This window comes from Suricata suricatta, chromosome 11 (assembly GCF_006229205.1).
Source record: "Suricata suricatta isolate VVHF042 chromosome 11, meerkat_22Aug2017_6uvM2_HiC, whole genome shotgun sequence".
Taxonomy (NCBI): Eukaryota; Metazoa; Chordata; class Mammalia; order Carnivora; family Herpestidae; genus Suricata; species Suricata suricatta.
The window spans coordinates 58,472,926-58,495,600 of record NC_043710.1 but is presented as its reverse complement, the minus strand read 5'-3'; the positions used below and the strand labels follow the sequence as shown (position 1 = coordinate 58,495,600).

The following is a 22,675-nucleotide window of genomic DNA, read 5'->3' as shown; positions in this document are numbered from 1 at the left end:
TTTGCACTCATAAGTCTAACAGGAGAGACCTGGCAGGGGACCATGGGGAGAGGAAGGGGGAAAGAAAGTGGGGGAGAGTGAGGGACACAGATCAAGGGAGACTACTGAATACTGAAAACGGAGGGGGAGGGGGAGAGGGGGTGATGGTCATGGTGGGGGGCACTTGTGGGGAGAAGTACTGGGTGTTATATGGAAACCAATTTGACAATAAACTATTAAAAAAAAAAGAAAGAAAGCCAAAAAAAAAAAAAAACCCAAATGGACTCGCCCAAAGATAGGGTTAAAATCAGGATGGATGAGGTTGCAGGTTTCTTTTTCTACTTTGTTTCTTCAAGCTAGTGATCTCTAGTTACATGACATCAGGACGATTCTTTCTTCTTTCTTCTCAGCCAGTTTCTCTGTCTTAATGAGTAGGTTGGGAACTCTTACTCTGCAATTTTTTTATGTTAATGGTAACTCATGTTTGTAAAGCTCTTTAGCCTATAAAGCATATACATTTTCTTCACCTTAGTTGATTCTCAAATTAATAATAATAATAATAATAATAACAACAATAAATAGTAGTAGCAATAACAAATAGTAATAACACAATAGTAATAACCATAAAATAGTAACAATAATAATCCAGCTACTCCATATTGAATGCCAATTAATTTCCACACAGTATTTTAGGAGCTTTGATGTTTGTAAAATATACCAGCCCTTTTAGGTAGATAAATATTTTACTTTGTAGTCAGTAAGCTGAGGTTCACAGTGATTAAGTAACTTTCCTAAGGTGATCTTGTTAGGGAGCCGCTGAGTTGGGATTGAAGCTGATTCCACTGCACAGCACTGACACTTAGGCTTAGCAGGTCAACTGCATAATTGTAGTGCATGGAGTCTGAATTTGAATCATTGTCTCTTGACTTCTGGACTGTGCCCTTTCATTTTTTTAAGTCTTTGGACACCATATAGTGTTTGAGGGCTCCTGTCCTAGAGATATTCAGAAAAGTGCCTTTAGTAGAACTGATTTGGTTGTTTCTTTTATTTTAAAACAAATTTGCATTGAATGACATTCATTCTATCACTTACTGGCCTATTCATTTAGTCTGCAATATGGGGAAGGCACAGTGCATACAAAAGAAACCCTGTTGGAGTTTAAGCACCTGAAGTTGTCCCGTTGGCCATCTCTGACTTTGAGACTTTCTTTGCCTCAGTTCTTATACGTGTAGTATGGGTACACAATAATATTTATCTCATAGAATTGCTGGAAGGATTATAAGATTAAGGATGTGAAAAATGTTATGCAAACTGAAGTCTTTTTAAGAACTGGTAAAATTTGGGTGGCTATTATTGCTTGCAGTCATAGTTATCTTTTGGAATCTGTGATTAACACTTAAGAGTTGTTTTGAGGGGCGCCTGGGTGGCTCAGTCAGTTAAGCATCCGGCTTCAGCTCAGGTCATGATCTCACAGTTTGTGGGTTTGAGCCCCGGGTCGGGCTCTGTGCTGACAGCTAGCTCAGAGCCTGGAGCCTGGTTCGGATTCTGTATCTCCCTCTCTCTCTGACCCTCCCCTGCTCATGCTGTCTCTCTTTGTCTCTCAAAAATAAATTAAAAAAAAAATTTTAAAAAAAGCTGTTTTGAGATTTACATAATAGCAGCTCTGACAGGGTTCCTCCAAGATAGAATTAAAAAATGGTTCTGGGGTAAGCTACCTTTCTCTTCCCACATATAGGCCTGTAGTTCCTGTTGATTGAGATAGGGCTAATGGAAAGGCCAGATAAAGCTATTTTGGGCACTGAGACTAAGCAGACCCAAGAACAGGTTTCCCAAGAAGTTCTCAAGCGTTCTCTGTAATATCTGTCAGAAGCAGGATTCTAAGCTCTGGATATGGGCTTGGATCTCTGGAAGAAATAATAGATTTGAAACTGAGGCCAAAACGGTAAGCCTCTTAAAACTACAAAAATCTTAGATACTCTTCATTTCTTTCTTATTCTAATCCTCTCTTTTCCCTTTCTTTCCCTTTCTTCTCTTCTTCCTCTGTGTTCTCTGATTCTCTTACATAGTCATTGTCCACAGGGTTGGAAGCACTGATGTACATATGATGCTAGGAATTTAGCTTGGCAACCAATTATATGTTCAAGATTTCCTAAGGAAGTAATGCTATAAAGTACTCTGTTTGGAGTTTGGTTCCTCTTGCAATGTTCTCACTTACTTGTTGGGTGGCCTTGGACAACTTCCTGAACTTCGCTGGGCTTTCTTATCTTTGAAATGAAAAACTTGGGAGCACTTGGGTAGCTCAGTCAGTTAGCATCTGACTCCTGATTTCAACTGAGGTCATGATCTCATAGTTTATGAGATCACACCCTGTGTCAGGCTCTTTGCTGACAGTGTGGAGCCTGCTTGGGGTCCCCTCTTTTTCTCCCTCTCTGCCCCTTCCTTCCCTCAAAAATAAATAAATAAACTCAAAATAATAAAATGAAAAAATCGGACTGAATGTGCTGTAAGGTCATATGTGGCTCATGAACCATGGTTTCTTCTAGGTTCCTCCATTGCACTTTTATTAGAAAAATGCACATTTCAGAAGTAGAAGTGTATAGTTTAGTGATCATTGACCACATATGTGTGGCCAGTAACATGTCCAGAAAAAGGGGATATAACCAGCTCCCTAGAAGCTCCCTACATTTTCCCTTCCACGCACTGACGTCTCTCTCCTTTCCAAACATAAACCCATAAATGAGTTGCTCTACATAGAATTATACAATGTATATTCTTTTCTTTGTCTTCATTTGGTTAACACTTTATGAGATTTATCTGTATTTTTTACAGACTCTTTAAAAACATTTTTTTTAACATTTATTTATTCTTGAGAGACAGAGACAGATAGAGTATGAGCGGGGGAAGGATAGAGAGAGGGAGACACAGAATCGAAGCAGACTCCAGGCTCCAAGCCATCAGCACAGAGCTGGATGCAGGGCTAAAACCTACTGACCTTGAGATCATGACCTGAGCTGAAGTTGGACACTCAACTGACTGAGCCACGCAGGTGCCCCAGAAAATGTATCTGTATTTTTATATATAGTTTAGCTCATTTTCATTGCTATATAATATTCTCTAATAGGATTATTTTCCATTGTACTATTGATGAACATCAGGTTGGTTTCAGTGTAGACTCTTATGGGTAATGTTTTCTGACCATACTTGTGTGTTTTTATAGATGTAGTCACACTTTTTTTGTTGGGTACATATACACAGTGAAAATGCTGGATCATGCAGATACTTATGCTAAACTTTTGTTGATAATACCAAAAATTCAAAGTTCAAACACATGGTTGTTCAGTTTATATTCCCACCAGCCATGCATAAAAGTTGCACTTACTTCACTTTTTTGTCACCATTCAGTAATGTCCATCTTTAATGAGGTTGAGCAGCTTTTCATATTAATTGGCTATTTGGATATACTTTTTTGTTAAGTCTTCTTCAAGTGTTTTGCCTATTTAAGAAAAAAAAATTTTATTGATTTGCAGAAGTTCTTATCTAGATATAAGCCTTTTGCCAGTTGTATATATTGCAGACATTTTCATTTATGCACTTAATGGTATCTCTGATGATGTATGACATGGTATCTTTGATAGAATTTAATATAACTAAATTTATTGTTTCTTTTCTAATGCTTTCTATTCTGTTTTTGGAATCTTTACCTACTGTGTCAGTTGTGATAGTTTTGTTTCTTCCTTTCTCATCCTTCTCCTTTTCTTTCCTAGTTGCACTAACTATTACCTTCAGTATTGTGATCAATAACAGTGACACCCTTAATCTTATTTGTAATCTCAGAGGAAAACTGTCAGCATTTTACCATTAAGTATGATGTTGGCTGTAGTGTTTTTGGTAATTAGCTTTTATTAGATAAATAGATTCCCTTGTAATCCTAGTTTGCTATGAGTGATGAGTGTTTAGTCACAATTGGATATAAAATTTTAGCAAATACATTTCCTCCTTTATTTTGTTATTATGATATATTACATTTACTTTGTTAAAAAAATTGAGATATAATTCACATACCATACAGTTTAGTGGTTTTTAGTATAGTCACAAGACTGTACAACTATCACAATGCGCTAATTCCAGTACATTTCCATCACCCTAAAAAGGAACCCTGTACTTCGCCATAAATCCTTCTTCCTCTGGGCAACTACTAATCTACTTTCTGTCTGTGGATTTGACTTCTCTGGACATTTTATATAAATAGAATCATACAATATGTGGCCTTTTGTGATTGGCTTCTTTCACTCAGCATAATGTTTTTAAGGTTCATACATGTTGTAGCATGGGTCAGGACTTCATTTCTTTTTACAGCTTACTAATATTTTGTTATGTGGATATACCACATTTTTATTTATCTGTTCATCAGTTGGAGGACATTTTGGTTTCTACATTTTGACTATTTTGAATAACATTGCTATGAACATTCACTTATAAATCTTTGTGCAGATACAGGTTTTCATCAGATTCCTCTAGACTCATACTTACTAGTCGTCACACAAAAATGTGCTAGAAGGAGCAGTCGTCCCAGGTGGCCTGATGCTTGTGGCCTTGGGATCTGGGACTACCAGTATCCTGAGTATGCTCTATTTTCTCCATTGTATCTTCCCTCAACCCCATGCTCGAAGTACATCTCTAATAAGAGTTTATTAAATTTAGTTCACTTGATGGGCAGATAGACAGCTGGGACAATGATCACTGTTTTCTGGGCCTTCATTTATTCTGTTTCCTTCTGGAATGTCCTTCTCCATTTCTGCCTGACCAACTCCTATTTATTCTTCATGAGTTCTTTCAGGTATTATCTTCTCCAGAAAGGTGATTTTTACGTATCTTTATATATACCTGAACATGGATCATTGACCTATTTTGTAGACTGAAGACTTGAACTAAAAAGAAGAAAATGACTTTTCTAGAGTCATAAAGTAAGTTAATGGCAAAAATAATATTGTATCCATCTTCCTCTGACTCCTAGGCCAGGACAGATTTCTTTTAATTTCCTGACCTCAGTCATCTCAGCTATGAAATGGAGACAATACTGTCTGGTTCTTGGAGTTGTTGTAAGGAGCGGTGAGGCAATGATTGTAAAAAGGCTTTCTGAAGGGCTATACACATGTGAGCATGATTGTTACCTCCAGGAAGGTGTTTACTGAATGCCAGGTAACTCTGACTACATGGCTTCTCCAGTTCTGCTCTGCTTTCCTGCCTCAGGTATCCTGTTTCCTGCTGGTGCTCCCCAGCCAGTGACTACTCAGCCTAAACTGCATAGCCGCAGGATAAATTCTGCCAGCTAGGGGTCTTTTCCCCCTTGTACTTCCCTCCTCTCCCACTTCAGCCAAGCCCTTCCTTGTCTGATACTCCAGTTGTGATCTATGTTAAACTATTACTTCAGTTAGTAAATGCTTCCAATCAAATCAGTCAGTAGAGATCAGAGGATATCACAAAGGGTGAAAGACTCCATCAGGTGACCTGAGTCCTACCACCATGTGCTCTGTGATACAGTGAGTCAATTTACTTCTCAGGGCCCCTTTCTTCAGGAAGTAGAATAACAGACTTAAGGTTACTTCTTAATATTTTGGGGGTGTTCTTGAACTAACCTCTTCTGTGTTGGGATATTGAGGAATGGCAGATTTGGAAGTATAACGATCATAATTAGAGGCCATGATTATGGTCCTCAGGAAGCTTACATTTTAAGTAAAGGGTAAGTAAGTCTTTAAAATAGCAAGGAATCATACAAGACAGGAAATGACTACATGCATGGTGGTGTGGCAGACTTGGTGTCTGGGGGATTCACAGAGGGAGGAAAGGTTAGGAAGAAGTAAGTGAGACTTGGGTCAGTCTTTAAAAGATGACTGAGAGTTTGACAGGGAGATTGGGAGGAAGATCATTCCAAAGTAAGGAGAAGAAAAAGCAAAAATTTGGAGGTGGGAATATGGGAGGTATATGCAAAGGTTACAGGACAAAAAGTGATCTGTGGAAGCCAGCTTCAGCATTACCCTGTATGTTCATGTGTTAAATGATTTCATTTCTGTGGGACTCATTTCTATAGATTACTCATGCTTTAAGCCCCTCTCTTTTTGTGTCTCCATTACTGGAGTTTCTTTTATATTTGACATTCCATGCCTATGATGGCATGTTGTATAGTATATTAATAACATAAATTAGAAGTAATATATGAAAATACAAGTTGTAGAAGTATAAAAAGCAAATCTAAATAAAAGTTGTTTTTTCCTACAATCTTTTAAGTGACTAGATCAGAGGAAATTTAGAAACAGTATGCAGTTCCAAAGCTCTGCAACATGTCCCATGTATTCTAGCTATGAGTGAGACAGATGGATTTATGTCATAAATGATTGCTTTATTTGGGTCTGCTAAACTCTTGGCCTTCCCTTTCTAAAAGCAGCTGCTTCTGGAAGGGAAATTGTCAGGTGCTGAATAGCTTAAACTATTGGCATGTAGGCAAATAGTTCTTATTAAGACACTGAGGAAAGGAACTTTGGAATCAGACCTGGGTTCAAATCCCAGCTCTTACTAGTTCTGTGAGCTTGAGCAAATTATTTAATGTTTTTTGTTTTGGGCTCTGTGTTGACAGCTAGCCCAGAGCCTGGAGTCTGCCTTTGGATTCTGTGTCTCCCTCTCTCTCTTTGACCCTTCCCTGCTCACACTGTATATATATCTCTCTCAAAAAGAAATAAATAAAACATTAAAAAATTAAATAAAAATATTTCAAAAAAAAGAAAGAAATTCTTTAGGGAAGGTGAAATAGTGAATGTAAAGGGTCTTGGCTTTGAAGCCAGACCTTTTGAATTTTAGTCATTTCAATAACTGTAGTAAGCCTGTGCTTCAGTTTCCTAATCTATAAGTAAAATTGCCTCTCAGGATTGTGGTGATTATATGAGATGATGTGAATGGAGTACCTATTAAAAACTGTGAGTTGCCATGTCAAGAAGAATCTAGCTACAGAGCTTTGAGAATATTAATCCCTCTGTTTTTTTTTCAATCCCTCTCTTTTCATAGACTCCTAGAATGTAGGAACTAGAAGCGTCCTTATAATCCTCTAGTTCATTCTCATCATTGTTCATATGGAAAGCTGAGAATCTAGACCGTATGGTGTGTAGAGGCAAAACTGACCTGGACTCTAGAACCATCTTGTTCTTCCCCTGACATTTTGCTGCCTTTCATCAGGGTTATCCGGTTATTCTGGGTCTGTGGAGACATTAGGACTTGAGAATTTCTTTAGGCCAGTGTGCTGAACTCCTACGGAGCAGGGTTTTCAGACGGGATTGACGATGGCGGGGTAACAAGGATTGTGAAAGTCAAGTCAGATCATGTAAAAATGAAACATTTATTCCTGTCTTGGAAAGAATTTGCCTGTCTTAGGCAGATTCTTTGGATTCCTTGCCAAGTTGAGTTAGGTCTCTGGTTATTTGTTACTTTCTTCACTCGCTGTCTGTACACCTCTTTTGTGCCAGGCATGTGCTAGCCATTGAGGATCCATAATGAATTGGACATGCCCCCGGGACTCAGGGTAGTTGGAAGAGAAGCCCTACAAATAGGCGATTACTATAATGGTGCTGTGGGAACAGAGCAAAGGGTAAAGGACTGCCCAACCTAAAGATTAGGGAGGACTTCAGAGAAAAGAGACCTGAAAAGGAGCAATAAAAGGCTGAGGTAGCAAGAGAAGGGAAAAGGAAAGGCAGGATTCATAGGCAAAGGGAGCAGCTTGAGAAAATGTGAAAGAGGTGTGAAAGAACCCCTTGGGTTTGGTGACATAACTGACTCAGGTTACTTGGTGTTGAGTGTGTGAAACATAACATAAGTAGTTGGAGGTTAAAAGAAGGCATAAGTTTGTAGCGCGGAGCTTCTGAAACTTTCTTTTTAATAGCACAGTTTTAGGTTCACTGCAAAATTGAGTGGAAGGTACCCAGATTTACTGTATACCTCCTGCCCCCACATATGTACAACCTTTCCCACAAGTAACATCTTGTACCAGGGTGGTACATTTGTTACAATTGGTGCACTTACATCAATACATCATATTTACCTTAGGTCTATTTTTCACATCAGGGTTCATTCTTGACATTATATACTCAATGGGTTTGGACAAATCTATAATGACATAAATCCACCATGATACTATTGTACAGAGTAGTTTAACTGCCCTAAAATTCCTCTGTGCTCTGCTAATTCATCGCGCCTTCCCTCCTAACCTCTGACAACCACTGATCCTTAGGCTGTCTCCATAATTTTGCCTTTTCTAGGATATCATATAGTTGGAATAATATAGTACATAGTCTTTTCAGATTGGTTTCTTTTCCTAATAATATGTATTTAAGATTCCTCATTGTCTTTTCATAGCTTAATAGCTCATTTCTTTTTAGTGCTAAATAATATTCCATTTCCTGGAGGTATCACAGTTTATCCACTCACCTACTGAAGGATATCTTGGTTGCCTCTGAGTTTGGGCAATTCTGAATAAAGCTGCTATAAATATCTATATGCAAGTTTTTACGTGAACATAAGTTTTCAGCTCATTTGGATAAATAGCAAGGAGTGCAGTTGCTGGATTGTATGGTAAGAATATGTTTAATTTTGTAAAAAACTGCCAACCTATCTTCCAAAAAGACTACCATTTTGTATTCCTGACAGTCAGTAATAAACACTTTTGTTTCATAGCCTTGTCAGCATTTGATATTTTCGGTTTTGGATTTTGACCATTCTAATAGGTGTGTAGTGGTATTTCATTGTCAATTTAATTTGCAGTTCCCTAATGACACATGATGTTGCACATCTCTTCTATCTGTATATCTTGTTTGGTGAGTTATTTGTTCAGGTCTTTTACCCATTTTATTAACAAGGTTTTCTGTCTTCTTATTGTAGAGTTTTAAGAGTTCTTCATATTTTTGGATAACAATCCTTTACCAGAAAAATCTTTCATGAATATTTTCTATCTGTGGTTTGTCTTTTCATTCTCTTGATTCTCAGACTTTTATATGCACATGAATCATTTCTGATTTCATTAAAATTCAGATTCTGATTTAGTAGGTCTGGGTTGGAGCTTGAGATTCTATATTCCTAGTGGTCTCCCAAGTTGTGCTGATGCTGCTTTGAATATCAAGGCTATAGATCACCTTGGCTGCTGCCTGCATTGGAGAGGACCAAAATGCAGGTGATAGGTTACTTTTAGAATGATCCAGGCCATAGATAACAATGCCTGAAAGAGGGTAGTAAAAATGAAAATGGAGAAGAGTGGATAAATTCAATCTCTGTATAGCAGAGGAAATCATTAGTAACCTGGGAGCTGAATGTAAGAGAGATGGGGAGAAAGAGGAGGGATCACATAATCATGAGCAGCGGTAGTCCATAAAAAGGCAGAGCAACAGAATAGGAGGGCCTCATGGCTGGGAGTCTGAAGACCCCAGTTCTGGGTGCAGATCTGCTCCTAACTTGTGATCTTGTGCAGATTATTTAACTTCTTGGAACCTCTGTTTCTTCTTCTCTCAAATAAGCACCATAACCACTGCCCTGCTCATCACACAGTTGTTTTGAGGCTCTGGTGAAACGATATATGTGAACACTAGAGCATGATACAAATGAAGGTGATTATTATAATTATTATGAAATGTAAATCTGTTATAAAGTGCTGTAAGGTACTTTCTTTGCCCTGTAGGAATATTCAGTCTGGTAGTGAGGTTTAGACAAGTCAACCTGGAAAGGTAATAGAAAAAGTGGATCATACATATGCAGTGCAGCTCTCTTAAGCATTGGGGCCTTAACTGTGGATTTGGGAACCTGTTTTTGTCTACAGCCTATACTTGAAAAAATTATTTTTATTGGAGTATAGTTGACACACATTACAATAGTTTCAGGTGTACAATATAGTGATTCAAGTTTATACATTATGCTGTGTTCACAAGTGTAGGTACCATCTGTCACCATATGGTGCTACTTTAGTACCATTGACTCTATTCTTTATGCTGTGCCTTTTATTCCCGTGACTTATTCGTTCTATAGCTGGAAACCTTATCTCCTACTCCCCTACACCCATCTTTCCCATCTGGCAACCATTAGTTTGTTCTCTGTATTTATGGCTCTAATTCTGCTTTTTGTTTGTTTGTTCACTTTTATAAAAAAAGATTCCACATGTGAGTGAAAATCATATGGTATTTGTCTTTCTCAGTCTGACTTATTTCACTTAGAATAGTATCCTCTGGTCCATCCATGTTGTTGCAATTGGCACTATTTTAACCCTTTTTTATAGCTGCATAATATTCGTGTGTGTGTGTGTGTGTGTGTGTGTCTTTATACCTACATACACCCCACATCTTCATTATCCATTTATCTATCAATGGACACTTAGGTTGCTTCCATATGGGGGTTCATGTATCTGTTTGAATTAGTGTTTTTGTTTTCTTTGAGTAAATGCCCAGTAATGGAATTACTGGATCATATGGTAGTTCTATTTTTAACTTTTTGAGGAACCCCATACTGTTTTCCACATTGCTTTACCAATTTATAGTCCCACCAACAGTGCACAAGGTTTCCTTTCCCTCTAGGTCCCCACCAATACTTGTTATTTCTTGTCTTTTTGATTTTAGCTACTCAGTCATGTTAGATGATATCTCATTGTGGTTTTGATTTGCATTTTCCTGATGATGAGTGATGTTGAGCAATTTGAGCAATTTTTCAAATATCTGTTGGCTATCTGTATCTTCTTTGGAAAAATGTGTATTTGTGTCCTCTGCCCATTTTTTAAATTAGATTGGTTGTGTGTGTGTGTGTGTGTGTGTGTGTGTGTGTGTGTGTTAAATTGTATAAGTACTTTTTTTTAAAGTTTATTTATTTATTTTGAGAGAGAGAGTACATGTGTGAGCCTGCTTTATGCAAGTTGGGGAGGGGCACAGGAAGGGAGAGAGGATAAAAGAGACAGAGAGAGAGAGAGAGAGAGAGAGAGAGAGAGAGAGATCAAATCCCAAGCAGGCTATGCACTAATAGCACAGACCCTGATGTGGAGCCCAATCTCATGATCTATAAGATCATGACCTGAGCCGAAATCCAGAGTCGAGCACTTAGCTGACTGGACCACCCAGGTGCTCCTCAGTTCTTTGAATGTTTTGGATATTAACCCCTTATTGAATATCTCATTTGCAAATACCTTCTCCTATTCAGTAGGTTGCCTTTTTGTTGATAGTTTTCTTTGCTGCACAGAAACTTTTTATTTTGATGTAGTCCTCATAGTTTATTTTTGCTTTTGTTTCCTTGCCTTTGGAGACAAGGGGAAGTGTTAGAAAAATGTTGCTATGGCCAGCATCAGAGAAATTACTGCCTGTGCTATCTTCTAGGATTTTTATAGTTTCGTCTCTTACATTTAGGTCTAATCCATTTTGAAATTATTTTTGTGTTTGGTGTTAGAAAGTGGTCCAGTTTAAGTCTTTTATATTAGCTGTCCAGTTTTCCTAGCATCATTTATTGAAGGGACTGTCTTTTCTCAATCTAAATTCTTGTCTCCTTTGTCATAGATTAATTGACTATATAAGCATGGGTTTATTTCTGGGCCCTCTATACTCTGTTCCATCGATCTATTTGTCTGTTTTTGTGCCAGCACCATACTGTTTTGATTGCTATAATTCAGCCTATACTTTTAATCTGATCTCCAAGGATAGGCTCAGACAAGCCTGGCATTCAGCCTTTGTCTGACCCCAGCCAAGTTCTTCATTACTGCTCAGTGAATTCTCTTAGAGGTGAATTTTGGGCTTACAGTCTTCATTGTTGTTCTTCTGTTTTGTTTTTGTTACTTTGTTTGTTTGTTTGTTTGTTAGCTTTGCTGGTGTGTAATCCTAGGCATTTCTAGGAGGGAAGATGTCTTACCATGGAGCCAGGGACTTTGGGCCTTTACTGTGACAGTGTAGAACATAATGTCTACAAGGAGAAAACTCTGGTGATTTCGTTGAGAGATTGATAGTGGGGAAGACCAGAGACTGAGGGTTCCTGGGCTTTTCCTTGCTGATTTGCCTAGAATCTAGTCTTGGCTCACAGGCCTATAAGCATACATGGCCAGTTCCTAATACTTGTAGGATAGACTTGTCACCGTAACTCAGGAATGATAAAGCAAATCATTAAAAAGAAGTACTTATGTTTCCTTACCTATAAAATGAAAATGTTAGTATCTGTTTTGCAGGGTGTTGTATGGAGTATTTGGTGACATAATGCATATACAATTCTTAGCACATGCTTGGCACTTGTAAGAGCTCAGTTAATAGTAGCTTTTGCAGTTAGTCTCTGAATCTAGTTCCCCTACATATGTGTACGGAGTTCACTGGAAGTTTAGGCCAAATGGCCTTCTCCTTGGTCTTCTTCTTAGAACATAGGAGGAGGAGGAGCCTTGGTTGAAGGGATAAGGAGAGTTTCTACAGCTGTTTAAAATCTGGGCTCTGTAGGATCCCATCTAGGAAGAAAGATTGTCTGGCTGAGCCTTGGAAGGTGTTTAAGCCTATTTCAGTAGGATTGCATTTGCAGATGTCTGCTGAAGCTGAGCCTTGAAACTGAAATCAACCTTGAGACTCCTTTTAGTCAGAAGAGGGTTATGTTTATTGGAGCTTCTGTAACTAAGGACCACAAACTAGGCAGCTTAACAACAGAAATGTATTGTTTCAGTTCTGGAAACAAGAATTCCGAGATTAAGTTGTATGCAGGGTTGGTTCCTTCTGAAGGCTGTGAAGAAAAATCTGTCCCATGCCTCTCCTATAGCTTCTGGTGGCTTGCTGGCAATCTTTGGTATTTCTTGGCTTGAAACATCAGGACTCTGACATCTCTGTTCATCTTCATATGGTTCTCCTTGTGTGCATCTGTCTCCAAATTTCTTAGTCTTGTAAGGACACCAGTTTTACTGGCTTAGGGGTCCCCCCTACTCCAGTAAGACCTGTTGTAACTTAACTAATTATATCTGCAATGACGCTATTTCCAAGTAAGGTCACATCTGAGCTACTTGGAATTAGGAGGGGACATAATTCGCCCCCTGACAAGGGTACTTTAGCACTACAATTCCTCAACTATTGAAGCTTTTTCTGCCAGGTCAGCAGGACCTCTGTGAACATCTACTTTATGTAAGAACTTTGATGGGAGAAAAATGACTACAACTATTTTGTTTTAATGACTTGCTAAGGTCCGAGCCTAGGGAGGCTGCATAGCATAGTGGTTTTGAGCTCAGGTTCTGGGCCAGACTGCCTAGGTTTGTGCCTGGATGCTGCCAACTACTAACCATGTGGTCTTGAGCAAGTAACTTAATCTCTGTGCTTCAGTTTCTTTATCTGCAAAATATGGTTGCTGAGAGGCTAAAGCGAATTCATACATTTAAAGACTAGAACTATTGCCTGGTAAGCACCTGATAAAATGATAGTGATTTATATTATTAAGATAACATCCAGATCTAAAGTTCTGTAATTTAGGGCACCTTAAAGCAGTCCATAATCAAATACCAAACTGGTGGGATGTAGGCCATAGAAGCTCAGAACATAGGATGTTAGGGCTGGAAGGATCTTTAGAGACCATCTGCCTTAGCCTTCTCTTTTTAGAGATGGGGAAACCAGGGTTCAGAAAAAGGAAGTTACTCATCCTAGATCAATGGCTCATTAGTGGACTTCAAACTCTGAAGACCGTTCTTTCTGTCCCTTTCTTTAGTTCAACAACAAAAAAATTAAGTCTTTTGTCATGTTTTGAGCACCTACTCCAATCTAAGTCTAGTGTTTGGCTTGTCAATACCTATGTGAAGTGGACAGCCCTTAGCCTTTAAAGGAGCCTACAGTTCAAAAACAGTTAAATAAGCAAAAACAACTGTAATAATGTCCTTGTTTTTTATTTCCTTTTCTCTATTTCTTTTGTAGCAAATAAAAAGAAGGAGAAGGAACGACCAGAGATTTCTCTTCCTTCAGATTTTGAGCACACAATTCACGTTGGTTTTGATGCTGTCACAGGGGAGTTTACAGTAAGTCCTGGGTCACAGCAAGGCCTTTGATCTTTGAGAGTTCTGACTGTGCATTCATTTTTTCCCCCCTAGGTTTCCTGATGTCTCTGTTTTTGCCTGAGGTCCTCATTACTATCTTCTTATACTCATGAGAGGGACATTTTCCTCATCTGTAAAATTGTACCAGAGAACGCTTTGAATCACCATTCCTTAAGCAGACCTTTGTTAAGTGGCTCCTTGGCAGTAGACTTTGTGCTGGGCACTGATGATATAAAGACAAATGAAACATGGTTCCTGTTCTGAAGGATGGATAGCCTAGTGAAAGGGCAAACATCTCAAGACATGACTAGTACAATGAGATAGTTACTATAAAAAAGGCTAATATAGAGCTCTTAGGGTATAGAGAGAAAGAACTAAGCACATCTTTAACTGCCAGCAGATATTAGAGTTAGCTTTGATTTTTTGTCAGGATCCCCTCTGACTATGCCTTCCTGACAATGTTGTTTATCTCTCTTCTAGGGGATGCCAGAGCAGTGGGCTCGCTTGCTTCAAACATCAAATATCACTAAGTCAGAGCAGAAGAAAAACCCACAGGCTGTTCTGGATGTATTGGAATTTTATAACTCAAAGAAGACCTCCAACAGCCAGAAGTACATGAGCTTTACAGGTATGGGGATTGAATCCAGAGTAGTCTAGGGGGAAAAAATGTTTTCCACATGCCTTTTGGTATGGGGTAAGGGGAGAAAGTACTGGAAAGCGTGGAGATGGTACTGTAATTAAGGTAAGCTTTTGGAATTTGAGAGCCAGAATGATGATTTTTTGCATTAAACTTGAGTATTCTGAAACTATACCTTCTTTAAAAGTTGTATGGTATATATATAAATTGGCCACAAAATGGGAATAATAATTTGTCTCCAGAGATTGTAGTGAGGAATAAATGAGCTCATTGGTATGAAAGTTCTTTATCGTTTGTAAAACAATATCATGGAAATGTAGCTATCATTATCATTATTAATTTTAATATCATTGTGAATTTAATAACACATGTCATGTGTATCTTTTAAGTAAGCAGGCCCAGTTTCTTCCTCAAGGAATTAATTTTTATCACTCAAATGTAAAACAGGCCAGTAATAATATATGTTCTTTAGATATACAGACTATGTTTTTCAGTGTAACAGACTATGGTTTTCAGTGTTTTTAATGGCAGAATTGGGATTTGAATCCAGGCCTCCTAATTCCTAGATGAGCACCTTTCGAGTTTACTACTTGCCTCTAGGAACTCTATCTGGAGCACCTCCTTCTATAGCAGGGGCATTTTTCTTTTCCTGGATATGTTATTAGAAGGCCTACATTTCCAGAAGCTTACCTTTTATAGTAGCGTCTTAGAATGTTAGAGCAAGACGTATCCTCCGTGTATACTACTTCTGGCCCTCCTTGTTTTGCAGACATTAAAGCCAATAAAGGCCTTTTCTAATGTGGCTAAGTTGATGGCAGAACTGGTCTCTTAACTCCAAGTCGGGTACTGTTTCTGATGTTCATGCTGTCTCTTTCAAAGAGCAGTATTGTTGGGGAAGGTGAGAACCAGGATGAACTAGCATGCTTCCCCCAGCAAGTATCTGGCTTGTATCAAAGGGCACAGATGGTGAGGATGAGAAACTGCAGTTTTGCCCATGCTGCCATGGTGGTACCCAGGAGAGGGTCATGCGTGTTCCCAGCAGTATTTCCTTCCTCACGTCTGGCCCCGTTGGCTCTGGCTCACTTCTCTCACTGAGGGACGGGGTCATTTCAAGGAGGAATTGGGGTTGAGGGGTGCTGGGTGGGAGAGTTTTCTAGTCAGAAGATTAGCGTCTGTGTTTTCAGGTGTTTGTCATGAACATCAGATTAGAAGGTGGCTTGGAAAGCCTCAGCAGCAGAGTCTTTGGAAGAATCTGTGTGTTTATATGTACATGTGTGTAAACATGGACAGGTACCAGATACGTGTATGGAAGCATTTGCATGTGTTTGGAATTGAAGACCACTTAGCCATTCATGAATAAATATGTATATAGATACACACGTTCAGGTAATGGTGTATATGTTCACCTTTGCATGCATATATGAATAACACTAGATGTAGAGAACGTATAGATATGTGTTCATACATCTCCTTCTGTGTGTATAAATTTGTGCATACATGTATATTTGTATGTGTGTGTGTGCACTTGCAAGTGCAGAATTTTAAGTCTTTTAGAAGTTAAAGACCAGGGCCATTTCTAGGCAATACTGTAGATTTGGCACTGTTTATTTTTATTTTTATTATTTTATTTTATTTTTTAACGTTTATTTTATTCTTGAGAGACAGAGAGAGAAAGAACATGAGTGGAGGAGGAGCAGAGAGAGAGAGAGAGGGAGACACAGAATCTGAAGCAGGCTCCAGGCTCTGAGCTGTCAGCACAGAGCCTGACACAGGGCTCAAACCCAGGAACCCTGAGATCATGACCTGAGCCGAGTCAGACGCTTAATGAACTGAGCTACCCAGGCACCCCAGCACTATTTATTTTTAATGTCATCTCTCTCCTTTTCCTGTTTCCCTTCTTCTCATACTGTTATTTCTGAGAGCGCTACCTTAATTTTGAATATGCTTGCACACGAATTATCTCACTGATTCTCATGATGGCCTTAGGGTTTGGTATAGGAAGGACTATTATCCCCAGTTCACAGACTCAGAGAAATAAATTAGTCTCAGAGAAACTGAGTGATTTACTCGGGGTGAATCAACTGATATGTGATGGAATTATGTTTAGAGTATATCCTGAATTGATTTCTCCCGGGTACAGCTGGCTATTCAGGGTTTGTTTTTAAGAATATATTGTCATAGCTTGTGGGTTCATGATTTGTCATAGGACCAAAGAAGCTGTACCTGACACTTTCTTATATGATGGATTTGGGATCTTGAGCATTCTCTGAACTTGGTTCTTGGTGAGGAATATGTTGGATTTGGTAGAATGTTTCTCCTTCTTAATTCCATTGGTGTTGAACTGGCTAAGTCAGTTTCATATAAGGTCTGTAGGAATTAAAGAATAAAACCAAACATAATAGTTGGCTTTTAAACTTATTTTCTTGCTAAGATCTCCATTGAGTCTATGTTTCATATTTCATTAAATCTAAGATATTAATTGTAAGCTGAATCATTATTTTATATTCCACTGGAAAAAAAATTGCCAATTAAACCATTAAATGGCTTTGATTGTGGGACACATCTTTGTTTCATAGATATTAATGTAATGTTACATTTCAGAATCAATGAACTATGGTAATTGCCGCATTGAGGAAGCTTGAATTTGTTCTTAGAAATAAGACCCTGCCTTTAATTAGACTTGACATGATTAATGCTTCTCTTTTCCTAAATCTTAGTTTTTCTTTCCCTATAGGGAGAAACCTATAGGTTACCTATAGGTAACCCTTTGTAAAAGCTGAAGCCACAAACTGGTCATGATTTGTCATGGATAGCTCAGGACATAAATTCTTTCCATTTGTCTTAGATTGCAGGAAATTTCCTTGACCATTGAGACCTGTTAATGATATAGTTGATGATGTGGAGGCAGTTCTAGCATAGTATTTAGAATTAGACCAGAATTCAAGTCTTGACTCTTACTTAACCTGTATATACCCTGGGCAAATTACTTAACTTCTCTGAACCTCAGTTTCCAAATCTATAAAAGTAGACATAATAATGGTACTTCGAACTGTAGTGAAGATTAAAGGAGGTAATGTATATAATGTGCTTTAGCATGGTATCGGGCCCATAGTTCCAGTAATACTATTATTATTCTCTCAGCCTGGCAAGTGCTTGACTGGATAGGCTTCCTTAGCCTTCAAGAATGGATTAATTGTAATTGTTTACTGACTGAGTCCCTTATCTTTTTCCCTTTCCAGATAAATCAGCTGAGGATTATAATTCATCTAACACTTTGGTAAGTCTTAATTTTCTTTATTCTGATATAGGCAGACGTGGTGGTCAGCGATCCAGTGTGGTAGATGCAGAGCATGGGCTGGAAGAAACTCATCTTGGGCCCTGCCCCCCACCCCACCAGGCCTCATAATTCTTAACCTATATGTAAAGGAATTGGACTTAATAAACAGTTAAGTATCCCTTCCAGATTTAGTTTTTTAGTGTTCTAGAAATCCTAATCTTGGAACCGGAACTGGTTAGAGTAAGTTTTTCATTTGTAGCCTTGAACCCTGGAAAGTCAATTTGCGTTTCTGGGCTTCAGTTTTTTTGTCAATAAAATGAGAATCATAAACGTTGCTTTACCTAGACATGTCTTCAAATACCTAAATTTAGAAGATAATTCCCTCTTTTTTGTTGGTATGGTCAACTAACCAGGATTAGGACTAATTGTTGAAGGGAGCAGATTCTGTTCATTTAAAGTCATTCATTGTGTCCTCTGACATTGTAGTGAATCCCTGTCACTTGAGGATATATTGCACTGATGAATTGGCTGGAAAATAAAGCTAGATTATCTCATCCTCAAAAAATTAAAAATAGAACTACCTTACAATCCAGTAATTCCAAAGTATTTACCCAAAGAATATAAAACACAAATTCAAAAATTTTTTAAATGTTTGTTTATTTTTGAGAGAGAGACACATGCACAGAATGTGGGTGGGAGAGGTGTGAAATGAGAGGGAGGCACAGAACCTGAAGCAGAATTCAGGTTCTGAGCTGTCAGCACAGAGCCCGATGCAGGGCTCAAACCCTTGAACTGTGAGATCATGACCTGAGCCGAAGTTGGATGCTCAACCAACTGGGCCACCCAGGTGCCCCTAAAAACACAAATGCAAAAGGATACACACACCTCTAGAGCATTATTTACAATAGCCAAATTATAGAAGCAGCCTAAGCGTCCACTGATAGATGAATGGAAAAAGAAAATGCAGTATACACACACACACAAGGAAATATTATTCTAGCATTAAAAAAGAATGCATTTTTACCATTTGCAACACCATTGGTGGAGCTAGAGAGTATTATGTGAAGAGAAATAGACAAATACTATATGATTTCACTCATATATGGAATTTAAAAAACAAACGAACAAAGGAAAAAGAGAGAGAGACAAACCAAGAAACAGACTCTATAAGAAAACAAATTGATGGTTACCACAGGGAAGGTGAGGGTAGGTGAGTGAAATAGGTAATAGGGATTAAAAGTACATTTATCATGGTTAGTCCTGAATAATGTATAGAGTTGTTGAAAACTATTGTACACCTTTAACTAATATAATACTGTATGTTAACTATACGGGAGTTAAAATTAAAAACCTAAAAAAAGCTAGATGACCTTAAATTTCTCTCTGCTTTTCTCAACATACAAATTCTATCTTTCAGAGCAGATAAAATGAGATGTTGGTGTTTGAAAGGGTCTTACAAATAGTAAGCTGTGATATGTATTAGAGTATACTGCTATTCTTTATACCTACTGTTTTCTCTTATACAGAGATGGTTTGGTTATATTGATTTACTAAATATTTACAAAATCCCCACTCTATGCCAGGTCCTGTGTGGAGAAGTGACAATATGGAAATAAATCAGTCGTTGTTCCAACTCCTAAGAGTGTCTCAGTCTTAATGAGCAACATGAAGGCACAAACAGTTACACACAGTACAGTGTGCTAAAACTTCATGAGGCCAGGAGCTCTGTCTGACTTATTAATTGCTATATCCATGGCATCTGGCAAGTAACCATTTACTGAATGAATGGTTTGATGTTTAAGAGAAAATTATTGATTGTAGAGTGTGAGCTTAAGGAGTTTGTTATTTAGGGCAAGAATTAAGGAGAGATGAAGATATTCCAGACAAAGAGAAAATAAATACCTTGTGCAAAGACAAAGAGGTTTACAAGGTATGCTTTAATAGAGAACTGCAAATAGTTTGTTATGATTGGAATGTGAAGTGTGAATGGGCTGGAGGTGGCCAATGGGGAGGAATAATGGCAGGTCAGATCATGTAGAAGTTTTATCTTTATCTTAAGGGGTAATGAGAAGCTATTAAAGAATTTTAAGCAGGGGAATAGTAAGTTCTCACAAAGTACTGCGTCACCATCAAAATACTTTAATCCGTACTTCCAGCAGTAGACATTGGTTTACTCGAGTCATTTACATTCCTATCAATCATAAAAAAATGTTCACATGTCCAGTGCCTTTGTAGCATATTGGGGCCTTTCGTAGTCACTATTTCATTAATCCTCATGGGAGTTTAATGAGGTGGGTTATACCATTGTTTCATAGATAATAAAACTGAAATAGAGAAGGGTTAATGGCAATAGGTATCTGATTCCCTGTCTGCATTGCTTTCCCCTGAAAGCCATGGAATAATCTTTCTTTCATCAAATGGAAAAGGTATAATTAAAGGAGGGGGAAGAAAGAGTTTGTAAATGTTAGGATCTTTGGGAGTTTCTTCCCATTACCAAGCAGTAAATTATTAAAGAAGGGGACTAAACAAAGATGAGCTGTGCTTTGTGGCTAAAATGTGTTTATGCTTTTATAGGAGTGACAGCCATCCTTTATTGAGTGTCTACTGTGTGTCGGGCACTATCCTAATAACTATTTATGGCTAGTGTGATTAGTCCTCACAGTTACCTTGTGAGGAAAGCATTACCATTTCACAGGTAGAAAAACAGACTTTCCTGAAGACTCATAATTAGTGATGGTGGCAGAACCAGATTAGAGCTAGAGTCTTCTGAGTCCCAGTCCAGGATTCTTTTCACTGTGGCAGGGAACTGAGAAAGATGATGTCAGAGAGGTCTTATAAAGGAGACTGCAGTTACTTTATTCGTTCATAAGGAGCAAGGAGCCCTGGAGTTCATGCCATATGTCAGAGGGCATATAACACCTGCTTGGTATACACCTGTGCTGGTGTACTATCTAAAATTAAAACTACTCTGGCTATCAAGGACATCCCCTCCCTCTCCCCAATTCATAACATATTCCCCTGTAGTTCAGTATTCTGTATTTCTTTTCTAGTTTTACGTGCGGGCTTATGGTTTGTTTTGTGGTAGCATGTCATTATTTTCCATATTGGTTTCATATAGATCATCCCACTTGATGTGTGAAATAATTGGATGGGATTGTTATTCCCATAACATAGTTAAAAAGTAGAGACTTAGAGATTAAGTGACTTGCTCCCAACCCTTGAATAAGGTAATAGTAGAAACAAGTATAAAATCCCATTGTCTTGAGCATACATTTATTCATTCATACTATAAATATTTACTTAGCACCTTCTTTGTGCCCAGGTGTGGGTGATACAAAAATGAATATGCACTATTTTAGTCCTGGAAGAATAAAATTAACAGCAGACTAGAGGGATGAGGGCTGCAAGAGGTATGAATAATGTATGATGGGGGTCATGTTTGATAGAGTGATTTATTCTCCCTGGTAGTGCAGGGAAGTTTGCAGAGAGTTGTTGGTCCCTAATGATTTGTTCATTTAAAAAATATCTTTAAGGTTCTTCCTAGCACTAAAATTTTGTTACTTGTGGCTTAATGGTTTGAGGTCTGGCTTTCAGATTCTATAGCATGTTAGTGCCTGAATTCTCATTTATAAAATGAACAGCTGTTATGTGATAGGCCCTTTGGGTGTTGGGGCATCAAGGACTGGTAAGGTCTTTGCTCTTAATTTCACAGTTTAGTGAGGAATCGGAACATGTAAACAGGCATTTATAAATATCTTTTCAGGTGAACACACATAATGATACCAGGCAGAGAAAAGGGAAATGCTTTTTTGTCTGAAATAGCATGAACTAAAGTCAGGTAAAGGATCAATCATGTCAAGCCAAAAACTTTGAACTTGTGTTGGAGCTTAGGAAGTCTTTTATATAGGAGATTTATAAAGCTGGATGTGTATTTTAGTCTAAACTAACATCTTTGAAAGATTCCTCTGGATATTGGATCAGAGTACTAGAATGAATTCCTGTATCTATCTCTCTTGCTATTGCAAGTTTCTTTTTTTAATAGTTTTTTTAGATGTTTATTTTTGAGAGACAAGAGACCTAGCGCAAGTGGGTGAGGGGCAGAGAGAGAGGGGGGAGACACAGAATCTGAAGCAGACTCCAGGCTCCGAGCTGTCAGCACAGAGCCTGACGTGGGGCTTGAACCCATGACTGCGAGATCATAACCTGAGCTGAAGTCAGATGCTTAACCAACTGAGCCGTCCAGGTGCCCTTATCTCAGCTTTCTTAATTTCAGAAAAGATATATTTAAAAAATGAGTACAAAACAGTGCTCCAAACAAAAACAGGACATACATAAACTACTGTCAGAAATTCATGGGAGATAGAAGGCAAAGATCAGATTGATGAGGGCAGAAAAAAACCACAGCTTAAAGTATGTGGAAGAGGAAACTCCTAGGAAGATAACAGTATTTGGAAGAATACATATAAGAAGCAGGAAGGAGTCCTGGATCAGCGTGAAGGGTAAATTAATTAAAATACTGCATTTGAAGCAGAAGGGGTAGTCTTCATCTTACAGTGAGCAAATAGTAGCAGAATTTTAATCCTAAACTTAAGCCAGATAATTTTGTCAAGAAAGTAAAGCCTACTTGAAGAGAACTCCTGCTGTAGTACAAGGGCCTAAGGGAGACGCAGAGCAGAACCTGAGTTAACTACAGTTCTCTACAGCAGGTATGAAGGAGGAGGAAAGGAAAAGTTGCTCTGCAGTG

At 38.3% G+C, this 22,675-nt stretch overlaps 1 protein-coding gene across 3 annotated transcripts in view; it reads left to right on the top strand.

The window, feature by feature from the left end:
* PAK1 (p21 (RAC1) activated kinase 1) overlaps positions 1-22,675 on the top strand; it is a 165,284-nt gene that overhangs the window by 92,085 nt on the left and 50,524 nt on the right. For all 3 annotated transcript variants that reach the window (XM_029957576.1, XM_029957577.1, XM_029957575.1), the window contains exons 3-5: positions 13,899-13,999; positions 14,498-14,645; positions 17,894-17,931. In XM_029957576.1, coding sequence (XP_029813436.1) covers positions 13,899-13,999; positions 14,498-14,645; positions 17,894-17,931 — 287 coding nt within the window. The remainder of the gene's footprint in view (positions 1-13,898; positions 14,000-14,497; positions 14,646-17,893; positions 17,932-22,675) is intronic.